General features: G+C 44.0%; 1 protein-coding gene across 6 annotated transcripts in view; it reads right to left on the reverse strand.

The window, feature by feature from the left end:
* Window positions 1-1,949: 1,949 nt before the first annotated feature.
* Window positions 1,950-19,640, reverse strand: part of DRP2 (dystrophin related protein 2) — a 61,449-nt gene continuing 43,758 nt past the window's right edge. For 3 of the 6 annotated variants that reach the window (XM_060270455.1, XM_060270459.1, XM_060270460.1), the window contains 11 exons: window positions 18,684-18,841; window positions 17,176-17,342; window positions 15,246-15,357; window positions 12,667-12,803; window positions 10,330-10,395; window positions 9,089-9,154; window positions 8,332-8,490; window positions 7,800-8,028; window positions 7,182-7,302; window positions 5,752-5,838; window positions 1,950-5,152 (listed from right to left, as the gene is read on the reverse strand). In XM_060270455.1, coding sequence (XP_060126438.1) covers window positions 5,100-5,152; window positions 5,752-5,838; window positions 7,182-7,302; window positions 7,800-8,028; window positions 8,332-8,490; window positions 9,089-9,154; window positions 10,330-10,395; window positions 12,667-12,803; window positions 15,246-15,357; window positions 17,176-17,342; window positions 18,684-18,841 — 1,355 coding nt within the window. In that variant the 3' untranslated portion in view covers window positions 1,950-5,099. The remainder of the gene's footprint in view (window positions 5,153-5,751; window positions 5,839-7,181; window positions 7,303-7,799; window positions 8,029-8,331; window positions 8,491-9,088; window positions 9,155-10,329; window positions 10,396-12,666; window positions 12,804-15,245; window positions 15,358-17,175; window positions 17,343-18,683; window positions 18,842-19,640) is intronic. The other 3 variants (XM_060270456.1, XM_060270457.1, XM_060270458.1) reach the window with 3 other exon arrangements.

Here is a 19,640-nt window from a genome sequence, read left to right on the forward strand (position 1 = left end):
GTGCCTACAATCCCAATGGCCTAAAAACCCCACTTCCTTCTACAGCTACTGTGTGACACAAATCAGCCCACTTCAATTAGTGTTTTCCTCATCTTCTTGGGAGCCTACAAGATTCTCAACAGCCAACATGCTGTAGCAGTCCACTAACATAAACCCCACACAAATTTATGACAACATGCTACAACAACCCTCACAACCTACAATGCTTTCAACACATGTGACATTCCTTACAATCCGTAAATGCTGGTAAATTACATTTTGACCCATGGCACCACCAGCCATGGACTTAGCAAAACCCATTCTATAACTTGCATTTTTAAGGGTTTGCGTTTAGCCATTTAGCAATACTGCTACTTGAAAGTTGAGGCAGACCTCAAACATATAATTATCTTTTTTTATTTTTTGAGGTAGCAGCTTTGACTGCGTATATACTCTGCAAGCAACACCCACAAAGAACCTGCCACAGACATGATATACAACACTGAATGCAGCAAAAGGCAAAGGCTTCAATACACTTAAATCTAAACTAGATTCCACACACTGTCTTTGCTTACAATTTACTGCCCACTATTAATCACCTTTTACCATGGACTAGCACCTTTAACCAACAAACATAGGTATTTGCTTTAGGGCATAGTTCCCTACATTAGAACACTTCCATTAGTTGTCATGAGCTGCCTTTTCCCTTGTGAGTTTGTCACCTGCATCCCCAAAACACAGCCTATCATGGACACCAGCTTCAGGAGATCCTGCAATGCCAGTTGATTATACTGGATCCCCAGTGCCCAACTAGGGGCAAAGTCCTGAGTGAATAGGCCATGACTGTGATGTTTATCTGCCTCTCCTTAAAGAGGAGAGGTGAGAAATTTTCAAGTTTAAATGGGAAACTTATGGTGTACAACAACCTTGTGCCAAGACTGCTCTTGGAATGGCCTGGGTCTGTCAACACAGCACCCAAGTGGTTTCTGCAGCATCAGAAGATTTGGGCTACATGAATAGCATAGTATGCTTTGTGCTAATCCGGTGTGTTTGGGGTTAGAATGGGAACTGCACAAATCAAGGCCATAATACCACTGAGAGCTGACCTTAATGGCAGTGGTTTCCAATGCTTTTTATTTATTTATTTTGCCATGCCTCTCTGTTTCTTTTCATTTGTCTTGTAGCCTATGGGAGATGCAGAGAGTCTGGTGCCTTTGCTATCCCAGTCAGGGAAATAAGCCACATTCCATAACTTTCTCTCAGCTGGAGATATGGAGGCAGCAGTTCTACCATAGCAATTGCTAACCAAGGGAAGAGCCTTGAGCTGCCTGATCAACAACAGCCCAGATTTAAAAATACACCCCTGTTTAAAATGATTATGGGATCATACTAGCTTAAATCTAAGCAACCCAGCCTAACTAGAGGCCTAATTATTCAGACCCCAGTTCTTCTGAATGGTTGCAATCTACCTGAAAGGAAGTGGGGACACCTGTTTATTTTCCAACATAACTAGCTGTGCTGCTGAGCATAGTTCAAAAGAAGTCCTTCTTGGTCACTCAGAAGCGCAGACATGCTCTGCTTTCAAGTGCTCCTGCAACTGAATATTTTGTACTGCTTTTGACCTGTGTGACTTGGTTAGGAGCACCATGCATAGGAAGCTCAAGATAGCAGCTATCCATATGCTTCTTAAGTTTGCCGTTGCCACACACAAATTGATCCAAAGAGGGAGGGACTGGACCCCATAGCACAATGCGTAAATCAACTCTATAGATGGCAGCAGATTCTGACTCCCAACAACCTTTGTTTGCAGGAGGTCACTCAGATGGAGATTATTCCAACTCCAAAAGGAAGCAGGCAGGCCTAGGCTCTTTGGAAGAAGCTGCTGGGGCAGACAAAGAGAAGAGAGGGAGCTGCCTCCCATCACATAAAAAAAGCAGATTTTGGAACAGAGCAGAACTGCAAATCCAAAGTAAACACATAACAAGGAATTAGAATTTAATGCATGAGGAAGTCCATTACAGTGCTTAAATACAATATATATAATATGTATTTATATATTATGTATATATATATATATATGTAAATTAAAACAATAAGGCTCTCTGTTATAAAGCTTCTCTCACATAAGGCTGCTGTTACTGCCATTGAAACAATAATATGTTTTAAAGCCTGCTCCTCTCCCTCATTTTACCATGAGATTTAATCTGGGCCTTGTCTCCTCCTTCCACTGAGCTTGGAAGAAGATACGGAGGTACCCGGGCGCTTGCAAGTTCCTTTTGCAACATACCAACTCTTTTCTTTTGTTTTTTCTATAAAGGTTTTGGATTTCTTCCCAGCTTAAAGGTTCTTCATGGTTTATCGGTCACTGTGAGACAATTCCAGTCCCCATAAAGCCACCATCCTGTGAAGGCCACAGATCATTCACTTGGCCAAAATCCACTATAGGTCATTTCCTGACTCACAACCAAAACTGGCCCAGAAAAAGTGACAGTCCACAACACAAACTGTAGAGGGCGGGGGGAAGCTATTCATGTCAGTTTGTAGTTTGCACAGAAAGGCACCACCATGTGCCCTTGTTTCCTTCCTTTCAGAGTTCCTTGAATCTAGACATGTGTCAGCATCTAGTTTTGACCTCATCTGGATTTGGGGTACGTAACCCTGGATTGCCCTTCCAAAGGAAACGCTCTGTAGATACACCAAAGGAGTGCTCTCCTGGAAGCCAAACCCTGCAAGGATGCTGGTGAGCTTCTGCTGAGGGTGTCCCCTTAAGGATCCGAGTGAAGTCTGTCACACAGAGGGGAGGAGAGAGGAAGGGAGAGTAGCAGCTGCTGAGGAACTGGTTAGACAAAGCCTCTCACTTGCAGGAGGTGTTAGATAAGGGAAGTTGGACCTGAAAGAGAAAACAAAACAGGGTCGCATCCAGTGGAATGTGTGCCTGCTGGATTCATGTTATAAAGCTTGTCTCCAGATTGTGTCTTTGTTTTTTAAAAAAACAGGAGGGATTCACTGGCATACCAGAAATCTGGGTTTGTGCAATTCATGAATTAAATTCTGGCTTAACAAAACCGTTATCACACACACAAACACCCTCAATATTGGACTGCTTGCAGCTAGGGAAGAGATGGGGAAATGCACTAAAAAATATGGGACAACGATCAATTGGCAGGAAGATGTATAACCTCCATGCAAACAAATCAAGATGAATGCACATTGTTGTATAACCTCCCCACAAACAGATCAGGATGAATGTTCAATAAACAGGTTGCCTGGAGAAGCCCAAGGATATTCAGAGTTATACCCAGAGGCAGTTTGGAGAGTGGAAGTGTTAAAGGCTTGTGTATATGTGTATCATGTACAGACAATTTGTATTTGATAATAGTGCTAGTAAGTTGTGTTGATCCCCCACCCTGTAATGTTTTGGGCCCTTCTTCATTTTTAGCACAGAAATTAGTATCTCAAGACAACAGGTGTAAAAACTTTTAACAAAATGCTACTTGGTAAGTATATAAGGCTTACGGACAAACATTAAAGGAAAAAGCAGGCATGCACACAATCCGATTATATTCACAATGGAGCTTAGTTAAATCACCCATCCCACCCACGATTTCCACCCATCCATATATATTACTGTGTCGCATAAAGATGACATTTGAGGCTGCAACCTTAGAGGCCATGAGGCTATATTGGCTCTCTTTCTCTGGTACTGGATCATCCCTCCCCACCATTTTTGAGAACTCTGGCCTGGCCCAAAGGATATCACAGCTCTGACCTTGGTAGGAGTCAGGGGTTTGTGTTGGAGCATTTGCGAGACATACCAGAGTGGGAAGAGGACTGGGAAATGTCTTGGTTCTAAATGATCCTGAGTTTTTCTTAGCGGCTGAAATTCCCCCAAACCAGGCAAATTTTTAGATCTCTTAAAGGGAGGGAAATAGTGGCATTCCTTTTTATTTTTTAACCCACAAAATGACAGGAGGAATGCAAGAGCCTTTCTTCACCCTCCCTGTCGGCAACACACTGTTAGTCCTTCTAGGACTGGTTCTGCACCAGAGCTCAGCTGATTGTGTCCCACATCCTGTTCAGTGGGCATTTTCTTTTGAGTTTAAGCCTGGGTGCATTGGAAGAAAAGAAACCATTCTTTCCTTTGAACTTGGGCCACCTGACACCTGGCAATGTCAGGCGATTGACAATTTGGCAACTCTGCCCGCCTGTCAAAGTGATGAGGAGCAGAGTTTCCACCCTGTTCATTACGTTTGCAGCAATTCTACAGGGTTTCAGAGGCTGGGGGAAAAGCCATACTGAGGAAATATTAAATCTTTACACTCAAACTATGGCTGCATACACACCATATATTTAAAGCACACCATATATATATTTACCCACCCTAAACAGAATCCTGGGGACTGTAGTTTGATAAGGGTGCTGGAAATTGTAGCTCTGTGAAGGGTGAACTACAGTTCCCAGGGCGGTTTAGGGGAGAATGTCTTCGAATGTATAGTGTGTGTATGCAGCCAGTGTCTTGCAGCTATCCACACTTACTTTTCCTCTGCTCTTTCCAGGCCCGGTCCGTGATTTAAAGCTCCGTGGTGTTTTTTTGCTCCAGAGCTGTCTCTGTGAAAACTCTTTAAAGTTCAATCAGGGCAAATGTCAATCTGCGGGAAACCTAAATTTTCTCTGCTTCAGTTTTAAAGAGCCGGTTCTGGAAGGAGAAATCTCAGAGCAAAAAAAACCCCCACTTGGATGCAGAGCATTTAAGTGCGGACCTCTGCTTGGAAAGAATGCATGGGTTTTATTAATTCTTAAAACAAGTTTGTCAATGACACAACACGTTGAGCCACGAAATCTTTATGTTCTCTTTCATTAGCGATTTCCCTGAGATATATTTCTCAGTAATATAAGATATAAGAGGTGAAGAAAGCCTTAGGCCTATTATGCCACTGTGAGGGGGGGAAAGGGAGGCCAATGGTTATGCCCATCAAATAAAAACGGACACACTGGCAAAAGCAGTAAGGCTAGGTTATACAGGTTTGGTATGCCAGACATCAATGCCGTAAGCAGCCAGACCAGCAGCAACACAATAGCTAATACCAGCTGATGCCCACGGTCAGCTTTGAACAAGTCATCTAGGAGAACTTGAGAGACTTCTTCAGGAAGGCCAGGGGGTGTGGTCTTTGCCCTGTTAGGGAAAAAAGGGCCTGTGACTCCAGGGGCCTACAACCCTCATCAGCGGTTCTTTATGCATGGGAAGCAAATGGTCGGTGGGGAGGGGGAATCCCTGTGCTAGCTCCGGCCCCCATTTGCCATCCTGGTCAGCCTTCCATTTGTATAGGAAGACTGAAGTGGGAAGCCTCCTATACTCATGGAGACTCCCCATATATTTTAGAACCCCGATCTTTCATGTTTCTAAAACATGTGGGGAACTTCCACAAACTCAGGTAAAAAAGGCTGCGGTGAGGATGGCAAGCTTCAAGGGTTACAGTGCAACTGTGCAACTTTTTGGACCTCTGCAGCACATTTTAGACCACTGCTCGTGCCTTGGGCTCTCCAGTAAGGCACACTGCTTTCAGTAGGGGCCGCCATTTTAATTTACCTCAGTAATCCAGAGATGGGGAATCTATGGCCCTCCAGATGTTGCTGGGCCTACCATTCCCATCATCCCTGGACATTGAGCCCCACTGGCTGGGGCTGATGGGAATCCGGGTCCATAAGCACCTGAAGGGACACAAAGTATCCCATCCCTGATGATGTAGGCACAGATGATTTAATGCACTGTACCTCCAGTGTTGGGAAAAGCATTCCGAAGCTTCTCCATGATATCCTCCAGACACAGACTGACGTCCTGAGTACTCACCTCCACCTCATCTAAGAGAAAGAAAAATGAGTCAAAGGGGGGGGGGGATATCATGTTCATTTTGTTGTATCTGGGATTTTCAATGAAGAGTCAGTTAAAAGTGGTCTATTAATCAATCAATCAATCAATCACCATCTTGCTGAAAGGTTGGGGATAACACTACAAGTCAGACTTGGGACTATTAGAGGACAAAGCCCTCTTTCCATTGAAAGTCACACACACACCATACATATGAAGCAGATTTAAAGCACATGGCTTCTCTCAAAGAATCCCAGGAACTGTGGTTTATTAAGTGTCCTGGGAACTGTACATCTGTGAGGTATAAATTACAGCTCCCAGGATTTCTTGGAGGAAGCCATGGTCTGGATGTGACTGAAGGCTACTAGACTAGGAAGCAGAGAGGCCAATGGCTCTGTAATGGTCCAGTTCAAACACATGTTTATAATGCCAAGATGTGTTCTCAAACAGATGATAAAAGACCTACAACCCAAATTGGGTTCTCTTCCTGTTTCAAGGAGGGGGACATGACCAATGACCACCCTAGGGTTACTTGGGAGGAAAGGCAGGGTTATTTATTATTATCATTACAGTGGTACCTCTACTTACGAATAACTCTACTTACGAATGTTTCTACTTACGAATGGAGCTCCGTCCGCCATCTTGGATGCGGTTTAGATAGGATTTTTTCTACTTACGAATTTTTAGATAGGAGTTTTTCTACTTACAATTTTTTTCTCCCAATGCATTCCTATGGGATTCGGCTTACAATTTTTTTCTACTTACAAATGTGCGTTTGGAACGCATTAAATTCGTAAGTAGAGGTACCACTGTATTAATTTATTTATTTATAAATAATCTGGCTGGGTTCCCCCCCACCACTCTGGGCGGCTTCCAGCAAATACCAAAATACATTAAAATATCACAGATTAAAAACTTCCCTAAACAGGGTATTAAAGAAAGAAAGGACTACAGTAGAATAAATAGAGCAGGAAGGCAGGAACTGTTCCTTAAGGTACAAATTCATGCACCGCATAGTTAAACTATGGAACTCACTCCCACAGGAGCACCAACCTGGATCGCATTAAATGAGAACTAGACAAACTCAAGGAGGATAAGTCTGTCCATGGCTACTAGCTATGCTCTGCTTCTGAATACTGGTTGCTGGCATCTGCAGGAGGAGACTTGTGCCCAGGTCCTGCTTACAGGTTTCCTAGAAGCATTGGGCTTGACACTGTAAGAACAGGATTTTGGGCCAGCAGGCTCTTCTTATGCTCTTTTATTGCTTCAGCAGAAGTAGGAATGAGGACATTCAGGAAAGAAACCCAGCAGCCTGCAGGGAATCACAGAGCCTCACCTGCAGTTTCCGTGTTTGGAGTGCCAGGGCCTTTTCCTCTGGTCTGACCCTCCTCTGATGGATGGGGAGAGGAAGCCAAGGATGAGGCTGTAGAGCCATCCCCTTTGGAATCTGCTCCAGGCTGGGAAGAGAAGGGAGATGTTAAAGATGCCCATTACCACCAACTTCTCACCTGGTGTTTCCCCATCTGTCCTGCACGGCACATGGCCACTGGCTCTGACATCCTCACAAATCCAACCGCAGCTTCAGGGTTGGGCTGCCCACTAAATCTGATGGGTCATGATCCACAAAACCTGGCCTAGTTTCAGTTCATATCATTTCTTTTGAGTGTGTAATATTGGGAAGGGCCATAGCTCAGTAGCAGAGCACCTGCTTTGGAAGCAGAAGGTCCCAGGTTCTACCTGCAGTATCTCTAGGTAGGACTGGGAACATCTTCCATCTGAAACCCTGGAGAGCCACTGTCTGTTTGTGCAGACAATACTGAGCTAGATGGATCAATGGTTTAACTAAGTGTAAGGCAGATTCCTGTGCTCCTAATGATGTCAACTGAGGATGAATGCACCGTATGCAAAGAAGGCCAAAGAACTTTCTTTGTGAGATATAGCCCACAGCCAATACCTGCAGAAGCAGCTCTCTCAGACGCTGCAGCTGAGATTCTAATTGTTTGTTGTGGTCCTCCAAGATCTGCATCCGCGTCTCCAGGCGGCTTTTGTGCTGTCGAAGGATCCGGGCCTCTGCCAGCAGCTCTTCGTTGTGTGGATCCTGTGCTGATTCTGGAGTTCCTTCTGCCGACTCCGCTGCCTCCTCGTGCTGCCATTTCAGACGCTTCAGCTCCCCCTGGAGAACCCTGCAAGGAGAAATACAAGCTCGGGATGCAGCAAGAGTATGCTGGCATCAGGAGCTTAAGATGCTCAAGAGCTAGAACAGTGGCTCTCAAACTTTCCAATCCCTGGACCTTTGAAAATTGCTGAAGTTCATGGAGGTTTTAATTGGGGGTTGTTGTTTTTTGCCAGTATCATGAATGAAAGCAAATATCATTAGGAACATCTGTTCCTGTCACACCCAAGGGTCCCAGAAATATTTGCACACATCTTACAAATCTGTAATAAAAGGAATGATTACAAGAACTCTGCTGGCCATGCCCACTTACCTGTTTTCATCCTCCAGGTGCGCCAAGATTCTCTCCAGTTCCCCTTTGTCGTCTGTGTTGGTGCCGTCCTGGGGCTGCTGACTACTGACTGGTTCTCTGTCTGTAATAGGGCTGGAGTGGCGCAAAAGGTACTGGTCCTCATCCCTGTTGTGGACAGAGCTGTGATGTGGTTAATGCAATGAAGCTAGAAGTCTTAGTAGGGGTGGTTTGTTGGACTACACTACACCATGCATCAGGCCTGCTGAACTAATCTAAACAACTGGCATGCTAAGCTTCTGCCTCTCCCCCTTCACAGGAAGTTCAATGCCTTACATTGAATCAGGCCTTGGTCCATCCAAGAAATGTAGGCCAGATTTGACACTGGAAGAGTCCACAAGCAATTGCAAGTGGGAGAAGCAAGACATATGATAGAAGTGAGGTTATGTGCTGTATTAATGCTCATTTTCCCCACCCAAGGGAAGTGGGGGGATGCCCACATGGAATCTTTCTCTGCCCAAATGAAGGAGAGGAAGATAAAGGGTCGGGGACACCTGCCAAGAGATCACAGCCTAAATGTGAAGCCTTATACACAGTCACACGGGAGTTAGTCCCATTGAACTCAATAAAACTTTTATTTCCACAGGTGGTTGCAGTGTGAAGTTGCCTAATTAAATATGACCTCTGGTTGGACCCTGGTATCCCCCAGCCCCTAGCTTTGCAACTGACACAAAGCACACAGATTTCAGTAGAATTCGCAAGGAGGACAGTAGCAACTTACAGGCTGTCATCCGGAGAAAGGCTGTCGTTGTAAAAGGAGGAATTCTGGCTTTCCATCTCTGCAAGCCTACAGGAAAACAGAAGAGGGGCAATGAACTGCAGGGAAGTAGCGAGGAAAGACAGAAGATTTTCCAGAAGACCCCAAAAGGTACCAGGTGGCCACAGCAGGAGAGAAATTGCAGCTCTCACGAGGGTAGGAAATTCTAGGTACGAAACAAGCTCCTCCAAATTAGCAGTTTAAATATTGCCTTGCCTCTTACATTCCACTCTAAAGCATAGATGCCTAGTGCTGGTTGCACTCCTCTAAATTCATCTCTGCAATAAGGAGGTCCAAGCTGGATGTTCCAAGCTTAGACCACATGGCTTACACAAGCCACATTTGTGTTTCTATACAAATACTGTAACATAGAAACATTTACCATTTTGGAATCTAAGGTGTCCCACCTGTCTTTTCTTGCTGCTGTATGGAAAAGCACATGAGTTTGATGTTTGAAGAGTTTGTAAGTAAAACATTTTTAACTTACCAAACGTCTGGTCTCTTTCTATGCTAAGGGAAGTGGGGATATTTTAAACATCTTCTAGCCTACATTTCCATGTTGCATGTTTTGCAGTTTTAAATCTGTGCTGGAGCTCTCTCTCCAAAGAGTACCTGCCCCAAACCTGGATCTAGGCATCTAGAGAATTCTCCATTTATTAAAATACCCCTTCCCAAAGAAAAAAACCCACCACCCATCAGAAAACAGGATCACTGATAACCACCCCTGATACCACCATGAACAAACATAATCATGAATACACTATTAAAGGGACATCTGAAGAAGCCCACAGCTGGAAGCCATCAATATTCCAGGAATTTTAAGTTTCACCCTTAAATGGAACTCTTGTCTTCTTAGCAGTGCTATTGTAACCAGGTCCGTATAGAACTTGTCTAAGGCCCGGGGCAAGAGAATTGCTAGAATAAAGTTATAAACTCAAACAAAAGGAAGCCAGTCCCTTGCAGGGGCCCCTGGCCAGCTTAGCCTTCTGAGGCCCAGAGCAAGTATACCCAGCTGCCCCTCACCCTGCAAAGGCCTGATTGTAGTGGTTGGAGTGTTGGAGACAGTCACCTTCTGCCTTTGCTGCGGAGGGCTTTTCTGATGTACCAGGTTTTTCTCCACTCACTGAACCTGTCATACTGGCTGTGCCACCCCATACCACCCAACATCTTGGCCCGGCCTCTTTCTTAGGGGTGTCAAGTGGTACCTGCTGGCGAAGTGTTCTATCCGAGAGTGAGTATCTGCATGAGGTAACATTGGAGAGGAGGCTGGCCTGAAAGGAACAAGCAGAAGTCACGAAGGTATAAAATTGTCAGCTGTTGCCTAGCAGGGGTCTAATGAAAGTGTCATCTGCACCGGTCGTCCATCAACTACCAAGGCAGGTAAAACAAGGTCCTTGCATTAATTTACAAAGCCCTGAACAACTTAGGTCCAGCGTACTTATGCTTGAAATCTTCTGTCCCAGCTCAGTCACTGATATCATCTTCAGTAGTGTCATTGGTCACCTCCTGAGTTTATGAGGCTCGTTTAACATTGACAGAAAACGGAGGCTTCAGTGTCAACAGCATAGTCCTGTGGAATGCTCTTCCAGCAGAGATAATAATAGTAGTAGTAGTAGTAGTAATAATAATAATAATAATAATAATAATAATAATAATAATAATAATATTTATACCCTGCCCATCTGGCTGGGTTTCTCCAGCAACTCTGAACAGCTTCCAGTACATATAAAAACACAATAAAACATCAAACATCAACAAATTCCCGAGACAGGGCTGCCTTCAGATGTCTTCTAAAAGTTGTGTAGTGCTTTATCTCACTGGCAATTGATGGATTCAGTAGGTGTCGTCTATATTACCCTTTAAGCATCTCCTGAAAACTTTACAATGCTGTCAGGTTTATGCAGACTATTAAGAAAACATCTTTCTGTTATAGTAAGCTGATAATCTGTGATATTACTCTTTTTACATGGTGGTGTGTATGTGTGTGTGTAACACTGTTGTAAGCAACTTAGATTTTTTTTTTTAAAAAAATGAAATTGTGGTATATAAGCATTTTTATAAACAAATGAACAACAAGTCTGTGGGGAGACCCCTTGACATTTGGGAAGGGGGTGTTATCTGCTGTAACGGGTGGGGAAGCAGTGGCCACCCGTATGCTGTTGAGCTCCTGCCAAATCTCCCACTAACTGATATCTCCACAAGCCCAGCTATTACACCAGAGTAATCACTGCCAATGACTCAAGACTTTTCAAACACACACACACACACACACACACACACACACAGAGAGAGAGAGAGAGAGAGAGAGAGAGAGAGAGAGAGAGAGAGAGAGAGAGAGAGAACGGCACAAGGATATGGCCCCTTTGATGCTGTTGGATTCCAACTCCCATCAGCCCCGAGTCACTCTGACTAATGTCCAGGAAGGATGGGAGTATTATTCCCATAACATCTGGAAGATCACAGGTTCCCCTCCCCATGGTTACTATGCAACTGTGACTTCTGAAAGCTGACAGCAAAGGATCACAGAAAGCTGCCTTATGCCAGGTCTGGGTATTCAGCTCAGTACCGTCTTCTCTGACTGACAGAGGTTTTCTAGGGTCTTGGGCCAAGTGGGGTCTTTTCCATCTTCTGCATGCAAAGCATTTGCTCTGCTCCTAACCTACAGTCTCTTCTCCAATCCGAGCACCAGTTGTGCATGAGCATTCCTAGAAGGAATGGAATGCTGGACTTAGTGGAGACATTGCTTCTCATCACTACTGAGCTGATGGCACCCTGATGTGGATTCTTTCACCTTCAGCTGTGATGGCAGATGAAGTTTGTACAAAGTTAGCTTTGGAATCTTATTATCCTAGTAGTAGGAGTAGCTGGTACTAGAAGATGGAACTGGAACTTTTTACAAGCACCACACAATATCCATTCTGCAGTTGTAAGGAAACAATGGTGGAACTCCTTGCCCATTGATACTAGGTAGGCCCCTTCATTGTATTATTTAAAGTGCCTACTAAAAACTTATTTGCTAAGGCAAGTCGAACCAGATATGGAAAGCTGACATACATTTCAATAGTTTTCTTTTTTTATATAATGTGAATTTTTAACGACTGATTTTATTCATTTTTGGAATTGTTTAAAGTCAACTTGTCTTTAACCTCTGATTTCTATAGTGAACCTTAATGTATATTTTATGTAAATCATGTAAAGAGATTTCAACAATTACACATTTAATTACATAAACTTGCCACCTTCCAGTGACCCACACCAGGCCACCCATCCACCGTTGATGGGGAATTCTTTGCTTCCCAGAATTCTAGGTTTGGTCTAAGTTCTGTTGAGGCCAGAGATGGGGAACATGTGGCCACCCAGATGTTGCTGGACTCTAGTTACCGAAATCCCTGAGCAATGGCCATGCAGATAGGATTTGGGAGTTCAACACCTGAGGATTGCATGTTCTCCATCTCCTGTTTCTTCTCACCCAGCAAGCATCATGAAGATGTCCACCGATCAAGGAAGAGGGTGGGGAATTTGTAGCTAGGACCAGGACTTACGTTTCAATGAAATCTGCCTCCAGGACAGACTGGACCGGCAGGTACCCTCTTTGGGGATGCTTGCTGAAATACTGCTTTGACCGGAACTTGTTTTTCAGGGTAGTGGCAAAGTCCCTCATGTTCTCACTAGAGGTGGTCTGCCAGAGAAGAACAGAGGAGATTAAGGCTTCGTTCACACACCTGTTTACTGCACAATCACTATAGTGATTCATACACTATATATAGTAAACGTAAGATTAAAAAATAGATTAACCTGATAGAAAATATACAGAATACTACTGATCCTAACTTGAAAATCATTCTCATGCATTTGTTAAGAGTGTTTTTCAAAGTTATTTGGGTTGTATCCAGAATTCGTAATACTCAGATCTGGTCCCCTGAAATTAATTGACATTAATTTCTTAGGTCCCTTAATTGAAATGGGTCTACTCTGTGTATAATTTAATTGAAGAAACCCTTCCTTTGATTTTTCTTAAAAGCATAGTTGTGGATCCAGCATTGAATTCAGTTTGAAAAAACAGGTGCCCAGTTCTCCAGAAACTCATTTCCTCTTTAATAAGACTCATTTGTTCTTTAGAAAAGATGTCAATGTGGACATTACTGTCTTAATAATAATAATTTATAATTTCTACCCCACCTATCTGGCTGGGTTTCCCCAGCCACTCTGGGTGGCTTTCATCAGAGCATTAAAAACAGAATAAAACTTCAAACATTAAAAACTTCCCTAAATGTTACGACAAAAGCTCTTACCTATGAGTAAGAAAGAAAGCTTTATTCAAGACTTGCAACAGTACAGGTCAGGCAGGCTACAATTACTGTCAAATCCCACATATTTTAATCTCCATTATTCTATATATGGTGTTTTAGTTTTTTTTCTTCATATTTAGCATATTCTGGTCTAGCAGCTATTATATGACTAGTCAGTCCTCTATGCTCTTTCTGTATTTTTGTGTGCAGGCTGAATAAAAGAACATTGGGTCAAGTGTGGAATGATTGTTGTTGTTGTTGTTGTTGAGTCGTTTAGTCGTGTCTGACTCTTCGTGACCCCATGGACCATAGCACGCCAGGCACTCCTGTCTTGCACTGCCTCCCGCAGTTTGGTCAAACTCATGTTAGTAGCTTCAAGAACACTGTCCAACCATCTCGTCCTCTGTCGTCCCCTTCTCCTTGTGCCCTCCATCTTTCCCAACATCAGGGTCTTTTCCAGGGAGTCTTCTCTTCTCATGAGGTGGCCAAAGTATTGGAGCCTCAGCTTCATGATCTGTCCTTCCAGTGAGCACTCAGGGCTGATTTCCTTCAGAATGGATAGGTTTGATCTTCTTGCAGTCCATGGGACTCTCAAGAGTCTCCTCCAGCACCATAATTCAAAAGCATCAATTCTCCGGCGATCAGCCTTCTTTATGGTCCAGCTCTCACTTCCATACACCTTTGTCGGCAAGGTAATGTCTCTGCTTTTTAAGATGCTGTCAAGGTTTGTCATTGCTTTTCTCCCAAGAAGCAGGTGTATTTTAATTTCATGACTGCTGTCACCATCTGCAGTGATCATGGAACCCAAGAAAGTAAAATCTCTGCCTCCATTTCTTCCCCTTCTATTTGCCAGGAGGTGATGGGACCAGTGGCCATGATCTTGGTTTTTTTGATGTTGAGCTTCAGACCATATTTTGCGCTCTCCTCTTTCACCCTCATTAAAAGGTTCTTTAATTCCTCCTCACTTTCTGCCATCAAGGTTGTGTCATCAGCATATCTGAGGTTGTTGATATTTCTTCCGGCAATCTTAATTCTGGCTTGGGATTCATCCAGTCCAGCCTTTCGCATGATGAATTCTGCATAGAAGTTAAATAAGCAGGGAGACAATATACAGCCTTGTCATACTCCTTTCCCAATTTTGAACCAATCAGTTATTCCATGTCCAGTTCTAACTGTAGCTTCTTGTCCCACGTAGAGATTTCTCAGGAGACAGATGAGATGATCAGGCACTCCCATTTCTTTAAGAACTTGCCATAGTTTGCTGTGGTCGACATAGTCAAATGCTTTTGCGTAGTCAATGAAGCAGAAGTAGATGTTTTTCTGGAACTCTCTAGCTTTCTCCATAATCCAGCGCATGTTTGCAATTTGGTCTCTGGTTCCTCTGCCTCTTCGAAATCCAGCTTGCACTTCTGGGAGTTCTCGGTCCACATACTGCTTAAGCCTGCCTTGTAGAATTTTAAGTGGTATGATAGCCTATTTTTATTCTATCAAACAGTGTATTTTCTTCCTATATCTTTTTTAAAATAGTGTAGGCTTGGTAATGCTGGTAACATGCTATGCAGCCAAGCTGGGGAACCTGTGCCCTACCCCAAGTGTTGCTGGACTACAATTCCCATCATCCCTGACAATTGGTCATGCTGGCTGGAGCTGATGAGAACTAGAGTTCAACAACATCTGGAGGCCCAGGGGTTTCCCACCCTTGACCCAGGCCTAAGTAATGGGTCCAGAGCTTGTTCCATGAACAGCTCATTGGTCAAACATGAACAGTGTTGTTGGTCAAATACCAGTGTCCCCCAAACAGTTTTCTCCAGACAACTCTTTGCCTATATTACCATTGTGTAGTATTCCATAATGGGATAATGCAGCTTGTTGCCTTTGCTGGCTCTCCCAGTCAAGAAGCAAGTCTGGCAGATGTCCACATTGAATTGCTTCAGGCTTCGGTACCTGGAACAAAGGGCAATCAGGGCTGGGTCATAAAACCAGCAGCATCAAAATAATAAAGCATTTCCTAGATTCCACCCATGTCAGGATACAAGTAGGGTTTGTATGTTTGGGGAGGACCATTGCTCAGGGGTAGAGCATTTGCCTTGCACACTTTAGTTCCCAGATTCAATCCCAGGTAGGACTGGGAATGTCCCCATGACTCAAACTCTGGAGAGCACCTGCCAATCAGAGTTAACAGTACATACTGAGCTAGATGGATGAATGGTCTGACTCAGAGAGGCTTGCTTGGCACCATCATTACATGTCTTTAGGCGCTAGGCAAAAACATTCCTCTTTACCCAGGCCTTTGGCCATTTAATAATCTATGGTCTATTAAAAGCCATGTTTTGGAGAGAGGGGCGTTGTTATTATGATTATTTTATTATTATGCTTTTTATTATGTTTTGATTTTTGTGCTCCGTAAAATGTGCTCTAAATGTTATGCACTGTCCTGGGATCTTTTGAAAAGGGTGGTATCTAGATTGAATGAATAAATAATAATACAAAATAATGAGGCAGCTCCCGACGTTCTTATTAATGCCCACTTCCACTTTTTTTAAAAAAAGGCTTTCACATAGCACATACTAGAAAGAAGTGTTTCGATGTGCAGGGATGTTTTTGCTGTAGGATTGCATTTTAATATAGGAACATATGATGAGCTATAGAGGAAAAGATCTATCAGCAGCTACAGTGGTGCCTCGCTAGACGAAATTAATTCGTTCCACGGGTCTTTTCTTATAGCGAAAAATTCGTCTAGCGAATCCCATAGGAACGCATTGAATTTTTTTTGAATTTTTTTTTTGCCCATAGGAACACATTAATTGAATTTCAATGCATTCCTATGGGAAACCGTGATTCGCTAGATGAATATTTCGTAAAACGCATTCGTCTAGCGAGGTAACCTCCGCTCGAAAAATCCTTTCATTAAGCGGAAATTTCGTTAAGCAGGGCATTCGTTAAGCAAGGCACCACTGTATTACTTATAATAGCTAGGTCATGGGTAGGCAACCTAAAGCCCATGGGCTGGATGCGGCCCAATCGCCTTCTCAATCCGGCCCATGGACGGTCCAGGAATCAGTGTGTTTTTACATGAGTAGAATGTGTCCTTTTATTTAAAATGCATCTCTGGGTTATTTGTGGGGCATAGGAATTAGTTCATCCCACCCCCCCATATAGTCCGGCCCACCACATGGTCTGAGAGACAGTGGATCGGCCCACGGCTGAAAAAGATTGCTGACCCCTGAGCTAGGTGGTACCTCTATGTACAGGGACATGGGTGGCGCTGTGGTCTAAACCACAGAGTCTAGGGCTTGCCGATCAGAAGGTTGGCAGTTCAAATCCTCGCGACGGGGTGAGCTCCTGTTGCTCGGTCCCAGCTCCTGCCAACCTAGCAATTCGAAAGCATGTCAAAGTGCAAGTAGATAAAGAGGTACCACTTCAGCGGGAAGGTAACCGGTGTTTCCATGCGCTGCTCTGGTTCGCCAGAAGTGGCTTAGTCATGCTGGCCACATGGCCACAGGGACAAACGTCGGCTCCCTCAGCCTACTATAGAGTGAGATGAGCACTGCAACCCCAGAGTCGTCCGCGACTGGACCTAATGGTCAGGGGTCCCTTTACCCTTTACCTCTATGTACAGAGGGAATGGACCCGTGGACATCAAATGTCATGGGCCTAAAGACAGACGAAGAACTCCGCTGGATCAGACCAATGGCCCAACTAATCCGGCACCCTGTTATCATAGTGCATATGGGAAGCTGTCTACTGTAGCACACCCCGTACCTGAATCCTTTGATTGGGCATTGTCGGCAGACAGAGCACTTGGTCTGGTGTTTAACTTGTTCAGCTATAGTCACTCGATGCAAGACTGCCAGCCACACCATTGACTGTGGCTCCAGGTTAGCCCATTCCAGGAACTGGATAGCCTCAATTGCTGGTTTCCCATTACCCTAAGAGGAAGAGAAGTGAGGCAGGTGCTGATCGCTAGTCATATGAATGGATTGCAGGGCTGCACATTTGGTATATACAGTATATCCCCTTTCCCTTTCAAAATGGCCCTGTTCTTACTGACTTCCTTGCCCCTACAAATGTCTTAATTTGCTTAAAATGATATAGCGCATAAAATTTCCTTGAAATTCTATATTGTGATCTTTAATGACTTTTTTTTATATCACCCTTCCGATTCCCACTGTACTTTCTGTTTAAGAAGCAACACACAGCAAAGCAACCAACATTTCCAATACCAAAAAAATGTTAAAACTAAGAAGGCGGCAGATCTCAAAGCAGCATTGAAACAACCAGAATCAAAACGTAAGGGGGAAAGCTTGGTTCAAAACAAAAACAAAACACCTTTGCCTAATGTCAAAAAGATAACATTGTAGGCACCAGGAGAACTTTGCTGGCGAGAACATTCCACAATTGGGGTGCTACCAACCAAGAAGGACATCTTCCTGATATCCACTTACTTCATCTCAGATTGCAGAGTGTCTCATTGAAAACTCTCTACTGAAGATCTTAAGGACCTATGAAGAAAGGTGGTCCTAAGCCTAAGTCACAATACTTGATGCTAAGTGGACTTTCATCTGAAGGCAGTCTTTCCTGTAGTAGCTTTCTGTCTATGGAATGCTCTTACCTAGGGAGTCTTGCCTGGCATTAACTCTGCCATTGTTTTGGTGCCAGGAAAAGAAGTTTGGGTTTGTTTTTTCTGGGTGTTTGAGCAGCACCAAAGACTGGGTGTCTTCACTCCGACTATGCTTTCTATAAGCTTATATATTTTGATTACTGCATTTTATGCATGTCTTAAATTTCTTCAGGACTTTTTGGTTGTGGGAAGTGATTCATAAATTTGACAGACCTAAAACAAAGGGATAAGGCTGCCAAGAGGTGGCAAAGGCAGTTGAGTGCCTTCTTATTAAAAGACTAAGGCACTTTTCATGTTATGGTAGCAACATAATGAGCAAGTTACATGTGCCTTCAACCCTGCACTGTTGCTGGAACGTTAAAGGCTGAGTGCAATGTGGGTGGAACCATGAGGCCTCCGCCCCCCCCACCCCCGGTTGTCCATTTGTTTTGGCTGCTGGGTTTTTTTTGGGGGGGGGGGGAGCTGTGCAACTGGGTCCATCCATGTGTCAACAGGTCTTGAAATGTAACTTGCAGCTGTGAGGGAAGGAACCACAGAAAAGCCACTCCCAAGCCACCGAGAGACACCCAAGAAACGTGACCCACTGGCTCCCTCAACAACTCTCGTGGCAAAATGAATCTCTTCTCAAAGCACCACCTGTGTCACGTACAAATCGGAAGCAGCTGCGAACGCTGGGCTCCACGTTGCTCCCTCCAAAGGCTGCCACCTCCCCGAGCTGCCGTGGAACCTGGATGGCCTCGTGAAGAAGGATGCCAAGGTGCCGCTGGTCACAGAGTCCGCTGGCATTTGCCACCTGGCTGAAGAGAACTGAAAGGTGCGAGTGAAGAGCATGGGGGCCCCACAAAGGGTGGGATGGGGGGGGGCAAGACAGAGAGAGAAAGAAGAGAGACTCAAACTGCAGCTTTCCCCAGAGCTATGAAAACATGGGGAAAGACACGCATCAGTGGTGAAAGTCAAGCTTTTAAAGAGAGACGGCATCCCTCTTAACCATGGCCCATCCGCACTATAAATTTAAAGCAGTATCATACCACTTTAAACAGTCAAGGCGTCCCCCGAAGAATCATAGGAATTGCAGTTTGTTAAGGGTACTACAATTACCAGGATCCTTTGAGAGAAATCATGATGACTACAATATTATGCAATTAAGGAAGGAGGAATCTGTCAGTTTCGATTTCTCTCAGTTTCCTCCTTTTTATAAAACAATTTGCAGTTTTTTTTCCTGCCGCCCCCCCTCAAAAACTCATAAAAATTCAGCAGCAATTTAGTGTAGATTTCTCTTAACAAACATATTTTTGCTCTCTCTCACACATATATATTCTCCAATGTAATCCATCTTTGTACATATATTTTCACTAATATTTTGCATTTTATGCACCATTTCCCCCAAAACATGTTTTTTTTTTCATCCAGATGGTTTGGTTGAAGAAATGTACCACAAAATTCAGGGAAGTGCAAATTCTGAATGACAGCTTTGTTTTGTTTTGCATATTGCAGGCATGTCCAATAGGTAGATCGTGATCTACCGGTAGATCACTGGACACATGCGGTAGATCACTTGTAGATCATTGGCTCCCCCCAAAGAAGCTGAACAACTGTGGCTCCCCTT

Source organism: Zootoca vivipara, chromosome Z (genome assembly GCF_963506605.1).
Source record: "Zootoca vivipara chromosome Z, rZooViv1.1, whole genome shotgun sequence".
Classification (NCBI taxonomy): Eukaryota; Metazoa; Chordata; class Lepidosauria; order Squamata; family Lacertidae; genus Zootoca; species Zootoca vivipara.